The sequence below is a fragment of the Lissotriton vulgaris genome, chromosome 7 (assembly GCF_964263255.1).
Source record: "Lissotriton vulgaris chromosome 7, aLisVul1.2, whole genome shotgun sequence".
NCBI classification, from domain to species: Eukaryota; Metazoa; Chordata; class Amphibia; order Caudata; family Salamandridae; genus Lissotriton; species Lissotriton vulgaris.
Window position 1 is genome coordinate 9,562,737 of NC_141695.1, and position 14,967 is coordinate 9,577,703.

At 47.1% G+C, this 14,967-nt stretch overlaps 1 protein-coding gene across 1 annotated transcript in view; it reads left to right on the top strand.

Moving 5' to 3' along the window:
• The first annotated feature begins 1,148 nt into the window (after positions 1-1,148).
• LOC147700495 (uncharacterized) overlaps positions 1,149-14,967 on the top strand; it is a 49,346-nt gene continuing 35,527 nt past the window's right edge. Inside the window, exons 1-4 of the mRNA XM_086929646.1 lie at positions 1,149-1,306; positions 5,513-5,639; positions 6,264-6,374; positions 8,837-8,929. Coding sequence (XP_086785772.1) covers positions 1,265-1,306; positions 5,513-5,639; positions 6,264-6,374; positions 8,837-8,929 — 373 coding nt within the window. The 5' untranslated portion in view covers positions 1,149-1,264. The remainder of the gene's footprint in view (positions 1,307-5,512; positions 5,640-6,263; positions 6,375-8,836; positions 8,930-14,967) is intronic.

Consider the following 14,967-nt stretch of genomic DNA (forward strand, 5'->3'; position numbering starts at 1 on the left):
AGTGAACATTTGCTTATGTTTGCATGGATTGCAAGAGCAGCTCGCTGGCGCTCTTCGCAGGCAGGCCCCCTGTTAGCGCACTTTATTTCAATTACTTCTTAGAGTTTCGTGTTGCTCAAATGGGTAAATTCTGATATTTTATATGTTTCTCTATACGTTTCATTGCTTAATTTTTCTAGCGATAAAGTGTCACTCATAGTCGTTGAAATGTCACTCATAATTACAATGAAATTATGAAAATGTCACACATGGCAATCTAAAACCTTGGCAGCTATGAACCACCTCTCCTTCAGAAAGCAACTAAAAACTTGGATATTCAATAAGTAAATGCACCCGCCTCCCCAAGCGCCTTGAGACTCTCTGGGTGAGTAGTGCGCTATATAAATTTCTGAACTTGAACTAGGTGTAGTTGAGACCTTAAGAAATCGGTTTTAGGTTTTCCGATTTTTCTAAAGTAAGCGTTTCTGGATGTTCCTAGAAGTGATTAAATAACATTTGCTACGTAATATTTTGTATTGCTATTCGGATGTTTATGTTATTCTGTATATAATGTCCAGCTAGTCTTAAATGACTGGGACCAGTATAGAGCGCATTGCAGTCGTATCTCTCCTTTGCGCATGCTCTGTCGGGAGCATGGCCGGATGTCTCCATCTTCCAGGCAGACGTCAGCACAGCACACTTTCCTGGGCGTGCGTGTTGAAGGAGTGTCTCTTCTTTGCGCATGCTCTGTGGTGAGCGAGGCCGGGCGTCCCTGTCCCCAGGCAGGTCTCCGTACAGAGAAGTTTCTTGCCGCATGCGTATTGGGGTAGTCTCTTGCCTTTGCGCGCGCTCTGTGGTGAGCGTGGTCGGGTGTCCCTGTCTCTAGGCAGGTCTTCGTACAGTGTAGTTTGCCGACGCATGCGCATGTGGTAGTGTCTCTTCTCTGCGCATGCTCTGTGGTGAGCGTGGCCGGGCGTCCCTGTCCCCAGGCAGGTCTCCGTACAGGGCAGTTTGTCGCCGCATGCGTATTAGGGTAGTATCTTTCATTTGCGCATGCTCTGTGGTGAGCGTGGTCAGGTGTCCCTGTCTCCAGGCAGGTCTCCGTACAGTGTAGTTTCTCGACGCATGCGCGCTGCAGTAGTGGCTCTTCTCTGCGCATGCTCTGTCTCCAGGCAGGCCTCAGCGCAGTGCACCTCCTCGGCCGCTCCTGTCGCCTCCACCCCGGGCCCGGAGGAGCGTCTGCGGGGCCCTCACCAGAGAGCCGCGGCCGCACGGAGGAGACGCCATGAAGCCCGGCCGAGCGGCACCGCGGAGGGCCGCGGGACAGGTGAGGCCGGGGCGGAGGGGCCCGGGGCGGCGGGGGACGGGGCCCACACAAGCACCTCTCTGGGCCCTTGCACCCATGAGCTGAGCCCCTCTATGGCCCCACAGATCAACAAACCCGGGCTCGCCAGGCGCCTCCAGTCCCAGGCTGTAAATGCAAAGGATGCAGCTGAAGCCGCTGTCACTGGCTGACCGCAGGCAGAACATAGAAGAGGCTGCAATCATTCTTTCTTATAAAACCGCTGATTATTTTTTAAAGAAGGCTGTAAAGTCCCTTGCACTGAGCGAAGAGTAAAGCGTTTCGTGATTATTTTATACCAAATGATGTGTGTAAGAACTGTGTACACATACTCTTCATTAGGGGAGGAAAGATAACAATCAATGGCATAAATAAAGTCTTTCTTTAATTCAAAGACAGCCCAGTCTATACATCTGGATAAACGTTTCAATTGCTTATTGATCTGTACATTGAATTGAACAGCAGTGGACTGATGTGCCTCTCTTTTCTGCAACATGTGGCCGAGGGCTGCCCCGATGAGCCTGCAGGTGGGGGCGTGGCTATTAGAGTAAAAAAATAATCATCATCTGTTGAAAACACTAACTCGATACATAGTAGGGAGGCTGATTTCACCCTTTAAAAAGAGACGTGCAGTGACATAGAGGCATTAGGGACAGGGTCAAACTAGAATAGATCCCAATACTAAAATGAAAGTGTGCCTTTTGGTAAATTAGAAAACTAAAGACATGCCCATGTCAACAAATTGACACAGTTTTTATTTTATAAAGTCATGGTGTATACATTTTTTTGCAAGCTATGGAAGACTGCATGGATGTGAACTTGCTGCACACAACATTACTTTTAATATCAAGGAAAGCAAAATAAAAACCCGTCCCAGTAGATTTTAAAACGGGCCCCCAAAAGTTAAAAAACAGTCCACACACAGACCTGAGCAGCAGGCAGATTTCACAGGGCAAACAGACTTCCTAAAGAGAAGGGCAGGGGAGAAAGGCAGGCAGACTGACGACATGCAGGCTGCCAAAGTAGTGAAACAAGCTGGTCAGCTAGGAGTAGGGCAGACTGACTGCCTACGCAGTCCTTTTTGCAGGCACAGAGTAGTAGTGCCAGAGAGAGCAGGCTGCAGGCGGCGTGGACAATGCAGGCAGGGACTTCCTCACAAAGGTAGCATTAATCTTGCTAAAAGGCTCCTTAAAAGTCATCTGTGAGTGCATAACAGCTGAATTTTAAAGGCACTTTCCTTCCTGCCAGTGCCAAGCGTGTGTAGTCACTGAGGCTTTCAGTAAACATAAAATAGGGCCACTGGAGCTTTGCGCAGGAAAGTTGATATCGTAATGCTCGAGCTCCCCTCTTTCGTGTTTACTGAAACTTTCGAGGATACTTTTACAGAGCAGCAGTGCTGAGCTTGCCCAAGCAAGAAAGTTGCCATGAAAATGCTCTGTGGGCCGCCATGCAAGGTCAGCCGGGCCGCTTCTGAGTACCACTGCCCTAGAGTACATCTGTCCATATGTTCTGCTACATCTTGCCATATACATCTGCTTCAGGTGAGAGCACCCCCAGATGTCCGTTTCTAACGAAACACCCGTGGTGTCTGAGATTTCATTTGCCATAGGGCTTGGTGAATCTAACCTGGCAGTTAAGAACAGGCTGGCTGCTGGGAAGAACAGGAGCTGATGGTGGACGTGTACGCTTGCTGTCTAGTGAACTACTAACTACAACCTGAGTACGATCTTGGTGGACAGGGTTACTCCATCACAAGTATGGTGGATATCCCGCCTGCCAAATTACGATCCCATTATATCCTATGGAAATTGTAATTTGGCACATGGGATATCCGTCACATTAGTGATGGGGTATCCCATCATCCAAGATCAGGCCCTAAGTGTCCTGACGTGTCTACAAGTTGGTGATGAGGAACCTGGCTGCCTCGTACTGCGTCTGGAATCATCGCTACTTCTGTGTCGGCAGGCCTGTACTGTTGGTGGTTTCAGTTATGAGGGCAAGCATTGTTACAGGAGAACCGCTGGCTATTCGAGCCACACCTCTGTTAATGTTTGTTTCTTGGTAGTTTGGGCCGCCTTGGGCCATTGCAGGCTTTGGTGCGCACCTGCGCGGTCAGGCGAGCGCTGCCTGACCAGCGACTGCCTCTGAAGCTCTCCCTGGTGAGCACTAGGGCTGCGAGCTACTCGAAATTAGTTTAAAACTTACTGCTGCATTGAAAACTGCTTAACTTGTGTGAAATATCGAGCTGGGGGTCCGCAGGCTCTTAAAGACATGGTTGTTTAACCAGTAAGAGGTTAACTGAATCTAGTAGTTCCACAGCGCCGAGACACCTCAGGGTATTTGTTGCGCTATAAAAGTCGCGTAAATAAATAAATAAATAAATAAATAAATAAGTATTAATGTATGCCGATGATGCTGTGTTGCTGTCGCTCACAGCCAATGGGCTCCAACACTTGCTGGATACTTTTAATGACCTCATGCTAAATAAGAGTCAGCCATAACAACTTTTATAATGTCATTAGCCCTTAGAAATATGCACAATCACAGATTTAGCATTGATGGTGTGGTAATCACAAAATTGTCCTACGTTAACTACTTAGGAATTTTACTGAATGTTAATTTTAATTGGGCAAAACTTGTCGAACAGAGAGGGAACAAATTAACTGTATGGCTATTGTTGGTTTCTCCAGGAAACTCGAGCAGAAGCCAATTAAGGATGTGCTATCCCTTTTACAAGGGTAAATGCTTTTCAGTAGGCACCTGCGGGCGGGGGTCTGGGGCTATGCTGGGAGTGAGCATCGGCAAGTAGGTGAGAACAAATTTCTCGCAAGATTGCTGGCTGTTCCAAACAGCACTGCGTCTTTTATTACTCACTCGGCGGTTCATGTCCCTTATATCAAAGAAACAGACTGGCTCCACTTCCTCTATGGGTTAACATAATTTTCACACCGTGTATTAGTTGATTGTATTAAATTGGATAATAGTACCACATTTCTTGGTTGTCATGTGCCAGGAAAACCTTTAGGGAATTAGGAGTTCCACACCTGTTCCATTCCCCCAGTATGATCACTGGAAATACCAAGTCCCAAGTTCGCCCCCTATTTCAGTCCTATAATAGTTTGATAAGGCAGACAAAGGCCACGTTATGGACACTGTCTGCTATGATAGGGACATCTTATCATCATCCCAGGATGAGCCATACTTAGTCTGGGTTCTGTCCCAAGACCACAGATTTGACCTTGCATGTTTCAGGCTGTGCTCTGTCTATTTCCTGGCCGCTTTCCCCCTTCAAGGTAGCTGGTTTTCTTTTTTACCTCCTTGTTGTTGTGATAATGTTAGTAAACGCTCCACAATTCGTGTCATATTTCTCTGTAGTCTTTTTTCTGTCCCCAGAGTTAAATTTCTAGAATGTCTTTTATGTTCTTTTAACTGTAGATTCGCTTGGCCGACGTAACACGGAAAATTGATTTTGAAACTGTTCTGCCTACTTTAATGGTCGGGAACAGATACAGATACATGTCAAAGGATATCCAGAAAGTCTCACAGTACAATACCGGCAAGATACTTCAGGTGCTTAAGGTTCATTACACATATCCGTGTTCAATCTCTAGTGACAGGTTTGATTTGCCCTGAAATACCTTAGAGGACTAACATACCAGTTGCAGAGCTTTGCGTGCAGCTAGAGTGTTCAGGCTAGTATTCGAAAGAGCGTTCAGTGGGTCAATGTATTTTGTGCAAAGACGTGCAATATGTAAGGCAGAAGATTTAATCCTGGTAAAATAGCATCTCAGTGGGTTAAGCCCTCGCTGCACACTGCTAGGTATAACATGCATAACTTACATTTTAATCTTTGTCAGTTTAAAGTTTTTTCCTAGGGTAGAACAATTTTTTTTTTGAGTCAGGTCTTTGTGCTAAACATTTATTAAACAATTGTTTGTATTGTTAACTTAATACATGGTCTTTCTTAACACACAGCCCCAAATACCTTACATTTATCAAGACATCAACAAAGCAACCCACTGGCTTATCTCTTTGCCAAATTGTGAAGCATCGTTCACACGCTATCTTTCGTCACTTGCTGGGCTGTGGTGTCTGGCGGCCGGTGTGAGTGAGCACTGATGATAGTTCTTCTCTCTGTATCTCACATTTTAAGCAGGTGGTAGATTTGTTTTGCACAATTTGCCGTTTCAGGTCCCACAGACGTTTTGTGATGTTGCTGCCTGTTTCTCTGAAGAGGAGTGGAACCTTTTACATGAGTGGCAGCAGGAACTGTACAAGAATGTGATGAAGGAAATCCACCAAGTTTTGGCTTCTTTGGGTGATGTTATACTATTTCGTTCTTTGGGGCGTGAAGTGTATGAATTGCCAACATTATAAATATTGTAACGCTTCGGTTCTGGAAGGTTGTGTTAAACTGGGGCATTTTTGCAGTGCACGTTAGTTTTCTGATCCACTTAAAGCTATATGACGCTTTGGCTAACTTGCATGTTGATGTTTATGGAAATCTTTGATTAAAAATTCATTGTTGTGGAACTATTTCATATATTTGAGCTGCTGTTTATAACTTGGCTCGTAAGAGGCTCTGAGGAATGAACTAAGCAAAGCCTAGAACTGCAGCTTGGTTATTGTGATCATCTCGCCTGTCCCTTTAAGGGTTGGGTGGTGCTTTGAGATCAGGTGGTCTGTTCTTCCACCATTAGGAGAGGACATTTCAAGCAAGAACCCCTCCAGGAGGTTAGAAGTGGCAGAGTGCAGGTTTCACAGCCAGCAGTGTTATTGTGTATCCTGCACTTGCTTCCACCTTCTTACATTTTTCTCTTGGTATTCCTGTTCAAAACTAGTGGTTACGGAGATCATTTGACTATTTCACGCTTTTTGTCATTTGTCACTTGACTGATTTATTTTCTCTTAAATACCTTGCATTCATTCCTTTTGGCAATAGGTCCCCTGATTGCCACCTCGGTCTTTTCACTAAGACCCAAAGAAAGGGAGGAGGAACACTCCGTGGACTCTCAAGACCTCGAGATAAGGAGCAGTGTGACCTCTTCCTTAAGTGAGTAGGAACCGCACAAAGCGCGTGTTAAGATCTAAGACAAGTGGTTCATTTTTCATGGATTCCTTTGTTCCAAACTGTATTTTTATTTGCTTATACTGTTGTATCATAAAAGAACTGCCCTAAGGAAAGATATTGAATTCAACATTTTAGTATAAATGTGAATGCAATTTGTATGTTTTTTCTTTTCCGTTCCTACAAAGGCTGCCTTTTGTGTTGTTTTAAACTTTTTCATTGACATTTAATGTTATTTGAAAACAAATGAATGATGTAGTAGCTATTGCAGGATCTATCAACTGAAGTTAACTGCTGTAATATCAGTCATTAAATGGTGGTACGGTAGATTAGGAAATTTCCCACTCTTGGTCTATGGTTCATTGACATATAACGGCCTTTGTTATACCTCAGACATCAGTGTACAATTCCAGAACATTCCCCCAATGTGCTTCATTTTCTTGATTAATAGAATAAATTCTCCAGCAAAGCTAGGAATATTTTGTAAATCCAGAGTTTCTTTCATCTCTCCTCCATCTTTGGAGTGGAAGACTTTACTTGTGGGAAATTTCACCTTTTCTCAACTTAACCTGCTGATTTGCCGTCTCTCATGCCTTTCACTTCACTATCTGCAAGGCATGGCAATAAAGTGCCTGATTTAGAATCCAGTTTGTACTGCATCAGGCAGTGGGGTAAAGTACTCCATCACCTTGACGGAGTACCCCTCCTTCGCATTTAGCGAGTTCCAACGGCCCACCGACATCTCTAATCATTGGTAAGAACCACCGTCATGGCAATTCCAGTCAATGTGTGAAAAGTTTGGACAGCCGGTACCGTTAAATTGACTGATGTTTGTTAAACTTTTAACATGTTTTTATTTTTTCAAAAACAAACTTTCAAAGTGAGAGTTTAGTTTTGAAAAGTCAAAAACGAATAATCCTCTAGCCATGGGAATTTTCTCTCATAGTGCGGGGATTCATTTGAACATTTTCACTGTCCCTTACTGCCTGTTTTACCTGGCGGTGAGGGACATTGAAAACTGGCCACTCAACCTCCCAACCTAAATGAGGCAGGCCATCAAATCGCCAAAAGTCATATGGCCTGTACTCCATCTGAACTTCGGATCACTACCTCTGCGACAGAGCCGGAGTAGGCTACGACATTGAGATACGGAAGGTCCACGCAGCTGTAAAGTAAGAGGGCAGAGTACCTGCCAGACTCTAAATCATGCCCAAAAACATTATACAGGCGCAACGTTGATCCTCAAATACAACATCAAAACATTAGCAATGTAGCCCTCAGACCTTCTACCACCAAAGAACTCATCTGGAATAGCATACTTCTTGCCTGAAAATGCACTTCAGTGCCGTGTCTGGAGCAAGCAGCGCTGTATAAATGTAATTATAACTTGGTACAGCCCTATGTGTTCTTCTCTGCCCTTCCCCTGCAGAGCCCCATGTTGCCCCAACAAATCGGGCATCTAAGTAACACTTCTTGTTCCCTGTGTCCAGTGACAGCTCGCCGAGGGAGTACTGCGGGCGGTGGGGCGGGGAGGGGCAAGGTGGGGGGTAGTAAACTCTGGCAGACGGCGGAACATAGGTAAGTAAATAAATAAATAAAACAATTTACATTGCGTGCTGCATCACCAAGTTGGCGTTGCAGCGCGTGCAATGTAAATTGTTTTATTGATTTATTTACTTACCTCCGTTCCGCCGTATGCCAGAGTTTACAACACCCCACCCTGCTCTTGGGCTTCTCTTACGCATAGTCGGGCATCAGTTTGCTCATAAGTTATTCCCCACAAACACCGCAATGGTGTGATGAAAAGGTAAATGCAGAAGGTAGCAATGGGAAAATTAACTGGAATTGTCTGTGTGGTTGCAAGTTCCTCACTTCCTAATTCAAAACAAGATATTTGGTGGTTAAAGCGTATCCCTTATGTTTCATTTTTTTCTTTTTGGATCGTGTTTTATAGCTCCAACATGACCCGTATGGGTATCAGAGCGCTTTACAAATTTAAAGAGGGCTCTTGCACCCCCGGCATTGCGTTGAGATTTCATAATACAAGCGGCACCCGCATGCAATAATTAGATGACATAATTGATAATGGATCATACGCTTGGAGATGCACTTCACATTGACTTGATGTGTTATTGAGGTCCGTATTAAAGGAGAACTTTTATAGAATGTTCCCATGCGGTTTATGTTCTGTCTTTTATTGGTAAATGAAGACCGTGCAGTACACGCTCCTCCAGGTGCCTGTTGCCCTTTCGCGTCATGAAATGATCGACATATACGAGTCTCCGTATGGCAATCTTTAATGCTGCATATGTTGTCCTCCCCTTCCCTCCCATCCTGCACATCTACTTATTAATTATGGGTTCTGTGCATAGGCACCAACTATCCTAGCTGTGCCAAAATACTTACTCACAAGAGTGCAAATCATGGATTCTCTCTTTGTTTAACAGGATGTGGGACTGGAGCCTTCCTCAGAGGGAGGCAATACCCGAAGCAGAGCCAGGATACGGATGAAGAGGAGAGCGGGGATGAGCCCAGCAGAGGTCAGCAACAACGGGTGGGATAAGCGTGTGTATGAAACAACAAAACATACAGTATAAAATATAACCTATCTACGTTTCATTGTGAAACAGTGACACTTCTTTAGACCACACATAGTAAAAATAAGTTGATCATAATAACTGAGTCAAAAGTTGTCGATTTACTGAACATCTGCACAACCAAATTTTACGTTGTGGTGATATGAGCCGAGGACAGCTTGACATTTTCAAGAAATGTGAAATCGTTGGGATCGCTTTACATTCTAATTATGATTTCTAGGAGAAGATATGTCACGATGTAAGCTGACATTAGCAGTGTGTTTAAAGGGATAACAGCGGAAACAGTTAGAATGAAGATCTGATTAAGTGTAAGAAGAGGGAGGGCAGAAGAATGGGAGCCGGGGTCCAGGCTCACAGAGAGCAGAAGAATGGGAGCCGGGGTCCAGGCTCACAGAGAGCAGAAGAATGGGAGCCGGGGTCCAGGCTCACAGAGAGCAGAAGAATGGGAGCCGGGGTCCGGGCTCACAGAGAGCAGAAGAATGGGAGCCGGGGTCCGGGCTCACAGAGAGCAGAAGAATGGGAGCCGGGGTCCAGGCTCACAGAGAGCAGAAGAATGGGAGCCGGGGTCCAGGCTCACAGAGAGCAGAAGAATGGGAGCCGGGGTCCAGGCTCACAGAGAGCAGAAGAATGGGAGCCGGGGTCCAGGCTCACAGAGAGCAGAAGAATGGGAGCCGGGGTCCAGGCTCACAGAGAGCAGAAGAATGGGAGCCGGGGTCCAGGCTCACAGAGAGCAGAAGAATGGGAGCCGGGGTCCGGGCTCACAGAGAGCAGAAGAATGGGAGCCGGGGTCCGGGCTCACAGAGAGCAGAAGAATGGGAGCCGGGGTCCAGGCTCACAGAGAGCAGAAGAATGGGAGCCGGGGTCCAGGCTCACAGAGAGCAGAAGAATGGGAGCCGGGGTCCAGGCTCACAGAGAGCAGAAGAATGGGAGCCGGGGTCCAGGCTCACAGAGAGCAGAAGAATGGGAGCCGGGGTCCAGGCTCACAGAGAGCAGAAGAATGGGAGGCAGGGTCCAGGCTCACAGAGAGCAGAAGAATGGGAGCCGGGGTCCAGGCTCACAGAGAGCAGAAGAATGGGAGCCGGGGTCCAGGCTCACAGAGAGCAGAAGACAAAACCTGGTCACCTCAATAGTTAACATTTTACACCTTCACACTACTAGGTCACGAAGCGAATGATTTATTAATTTGTTTTGTCTTGTTTTTTTGTTTTTTTACTTATTTTTATTGATATTTATAATTTGAGCATGACAAGTTATGAAACAAGACATACAAGCAATTAGTATACTGCATTTGTATAAGTCCATTATGTCATCGGTGATGTGTAAAAAGACTAAAGAACATTGGAGTCGGGGAGTTGCGCTTGACTGTTTCCGCTCCTACCTGATGGATAGATGGCAGGCAGTAGCTATCCCTCCATATCAATCAGAGTTTGTTAAAGTTCCACATGGGGTCCCACAGGGGTCTGCAATTAGCCCTATACTTTTCAACATATATATGCAACCCCTGATGAGCATCATCACGAGTCACGGCATTAGCGTGACTAATTGCGCAGACGACACGCAGATAACGATTTCTCTTGATGGTGCTCATGCAGACTCACTTGAGACCTTCCACACCTGCATGCTGGAAATGACACTGGTTAAACCAGAATTCACTACAATTTAACAGTGACAAGACTGAAATATTGCACTGTACGGTAGGAAGAATCCCCAAAAGTCTACCCACAGATTTCTGGCCTCCGTTGTTAGGAGACTCGCCTACCCCAGTGAAATCAGTAAGGAATCTCGGAGTCACTTTTAATAACAGTCTTAGCCTAGAGACCAATGTCAACAAGCAGGTTAACAGCTGCCTCGCTCTAATGCGAGGATTGCGAAAGCTGTTACCTCTTTTACCTTCACGGTTCAGAGCCAATATAGTCAGGAGCACCATCCTCAGCCTCCTGGATTACTGCAATGCCCTTTTACTGGAAACCTCTGCCTATCTTATTTCCAGACTTCAAAGTATCCAGGCTGCGGCAGCTAAACTGGCACTCTCTCGAACGAAGATCTTCTACCACTCTCGCCCTGGCCGACCTTCACTGGCTGCCTATACACCAGAGGATCTGTTTCAAATCCCTATGTACTGTCTTTAGGGCAGTTCATGGGCTAGGCCCCCGACCACTTCAAAGTAAATTTAACTGGTATGAGCCTACCCGGTCTCTTCGATCCTCTTCTCTAAATCTTATAAGCATACCTAGGATCAAGAAAGCCACCTGTGATGGCAGAGCTTTTAGCATAGCTGCAGCTCATCTGTGGAACAACCTTCCTACAGACATCAGAAAAACAAATGAACTGATGGCCTTTCGAAAAAAGGTTAAAACATGGCTCTTCCCAAAAATCTAATCTACCAGAACTTTAGACTACTGCCCCCTCTCTGTTACACAGGTTTTTTCAGCCATATGTACACAGCGCCAGGATGCCCGTAGGGTTGCAGAGCGCTCTATAAATGCTATAAATAAATAAATAAATAAAAACGGATCAGTAGGTCTAATGCAACGGTGGTACTTGGAACAGGGGCGTAAAAACTGGGGAAAGGTGCATGGATTTACGAAGTGTGGGTATAGGGTGCGGGTCTGGGTGGTGTGTGTCTCGCCAAGCTGTGCAGCAGCATACCAGGGCCGCGTGGGGAAGGGCTTCATTGGGCTAGTAGCAAAGCCCAATCGCCTAGTATGATAGGATGCAGGGTGTAACTGTCAACGACACAAGCGTCCCAACACGGTGGGGGTCCAATGTCTACAGTCGTGACTTGCGTTAGTGGGTGAGGGATAGTGGGGCTGGACGGGCCGGCATCCGGCTCTACGCTGCGTGTTGATTGTTTTAAAGCGGTGTAGCAGTAGAGCCCCCTCCATGGAGATGGGGTGTTTACGGATCCCCTTGACCTCTTCCTCGCGCAGTGCTTCGTCATCTGCCGCTGCCCATTTATATACAGCTCCTACCCATGCCACTAATGGGGGGCCCGTGGGGGATCGCCAGTGCATGGCTATACTCTTTTGCCTAATAAAAGTGCTAGTGAAATGAAACGCTCGTGCACTTTAAGGTGTTTCTGTATCCTGAATATGCATAGCACGCTAGCCTCCCAGGTGTTCAGGATTGTGAGTCCTGTGAGGTCTTTCAGAGTATCATGAACAGTTTGTCACAAGAACCGAAGTGTAGGACAGCTCCAGAAGATGTGGTGAAAGTCTGCTTCTGGGGAATGGCATCTGGGGCAGAGGAACTATGTGTTCGGGTAGAATTTTTGCAAGCGCGTCGATGTCGGATACGCCCTGTGGAGTATATAATATTGTATATTTTTAAAGCCGGCATTTCTGGACACCTTTTCCGGGAATTCAAGGGCTCTGGCCCATTCCGTCTCATGTAGTGGACATCCAATTTCATCCTCCCAGGTGGTGCATAAATTCGTTAGCGGTGTGTTTGCGAGTTCTTGGAGTGCTCTATAAAGCCATGTGATTAAATGTCGCCCAACTCCCATGTGTAGAACAGTATGTATGACCGGGTGTGTGTTTGGTTCCCCGGGCTAAGAGGTTATGATGTGGGCTGAAGCACTCGAGTTGGCGATACTGTAGGAACTGGCCCGGGGGGAGACCATACTCACCCATGAGGCGTTGGAATGATTTGATCTACCCGTCTTCAAAGAGGGACTCCATGTCGGTGATCCCGCAGTCGGTCCATGTCGTTAGCATGTTGGCTGTATAGTAGGTTTCACGCCTAGGCCAGCCAGCAAGCGGGAACAGTGGGCAGTATGGGGCGTCCCAGGCGACATGCGGTGAACTCTCATTGTACATTGGCGTGCCACCGTTACTTGTAGGGGGTAAGTACGCCGTGGCTTGGTACCGGGGAGGAGAAGGCGAGTAAATTCTGGGGTGGAAACGCTACCTGTCGTGGTGTGTGTCTCATTTGTGTCTGCCCGAACCCCAGATATATGTGCCAAGAAGGGAGTTGAGGTCTCGGAAGAAGGTTCTGGGTGGGATCACCAGTAGGTTTGTGAAGTTGTATAATAGCCGAGGGAGCATATAATTTTCACAATCGGGGCCAACGGGAGTCTGTTCCAGAATCCGACTGCCGACCTACAGTGGTTGCCCTCAAAGATATCGGCTGGGGAATGATAAAGGCGGATCCCGAGGTACGGGGGAGTTTCCGTACTCCAGGACACCCCCTGAGTTCCCATCCATATGTCGTGAGGGGGTAAATTCGGATGGAAGGGGTATACCGTGGATTTGTCCCAGTTTACTTTTAGTCCGGAGGCATCCGCAAATTCAGTGAGTGTCGCCCATATAGGTGTCGGGTCATCTGTAGTGTCCCGTATATATATTAAGAGATCGTCGGTGTACATGGAGATGCTATGATTGGTGTCCGCGATAGGGATGCCCCAGTGTATGCCCTCCTGTCGTAGTCTTATAGCCAGTGGTTCGACCGCAAGGGCGAAAAGGAGGGGAGAGAGGGCAGCCTAGCCTCATGCCCTTTCGTACCTCAAATTCCGTGGAAATGTGTCTCCCTAATCGGACCCGTGTGGTGAGTTTGGTGTATATAAGTCGCGTATATGCCAGAAGGACGGGGCCAATGTTTATACAGTGTGAGACGGAGAATAGATACTGCCAGGTGAGGGTATCGAAAGCCTTCTCAAGGTCTAGGATGAGGCAGGCTGACCGGGGGCGCGTGTCTTTCATCTGATCCTGCACGTGGAAGATGCGACATATGTTCTGGGATGTGTTTCTGCCGGGGACGAACACGCATTGGTCCGGGTGAATCAGGGGGCATATTATTTGTATATCTCGAGAGCCGTAGCGAACATCAGTGTTAACAGCGGGACTAATAGGGGGAAAAGGTTGCGTAATCCTCCAGCGGGAGTCCGTCCAATCCTGGTGCCTTGTTACGGGCCAGGGCATGCAGCGCCTGGGTGATATTTGAGGCAGCGTTAGAGGATCGAGGAAACAGTCTATTAGAGTCTGTGTGGGTGGGGCGGATTGCTATATACCTTCTCGTATTATTGTTGGAACGCCAAAAGGATCTCGTCCTGGGAGCGCACCAGGGTGCCTCCAAGGTTAATAATTTCAGTGACAGGTTTTATGTCTGTGTCCTGCCGTGCCAACCATGCGAGCATTGTGTCCGTTTTATCTCTTTCTTTATGCATCCGGGTGGCATACGCCCTGAAATTATACCTACGAAGGTCACCACAGGCCGCTTGGTAAGCTGTTTTGGCCTTGGCTGTAAGTGTCACCCGTTCCTCGGATAGGTCGTCTTGTTTAGTGGTCGTGGCAAGGTGCTGTTCCGCTTTTGAGTGCCTGCTCTAATGTCCGTCGAGCCCCTGTTATTTGCTTGATACATTCTCCACGGGCCACTACTTTGAACGCGTCCCATTCTACTAACACCGATGAAGCTGTGTAAGCATTGTGGGTGAAGAAGTCTTGTATGCTTTGCGCTTGGTCATGTTTAAAGATCTGATTTGTTAGGCAGTCTCGGGGTAGGCGCCAGGTGGGGACAGAAGGGTGCGGGGGCTCGAGCTTAGTCGTAGTATTTGTGCATCATGGTCCGATACGATCCTACACTTCATGCGGCAGCGAGAATGATCACAGGCTGCAAAAAATCTGACCACATCTCCCCGGCACTCAAAGAACTCGAATGGCTCCCTGCGGAAATGCGGAGCACCTTCAGAACGGCATGCCTCACCCACAAGGCCCTCCACACCGGCAAACCGGAATACTTGGCAAACAAGCTCAAAAAAGCAGGCCAAGCCAGAAGCTTGAGAAGCTTCAACTCCCTGCTGCTCATCCTACCAAAAACCAGAAAGAAGAGAACTGCGGACTGCTCGTTCTCAGGAAATGCTCCCAAAATATGGAACGTCATCCCCCCGCACATCAGAACTATACCGTCCTATTCAGAATTCAAGAGCCAACTCAAATCCTTGTGCCTGATCCGTTCCCTTGGTTGCGGGTACCCTGGATCAGCAA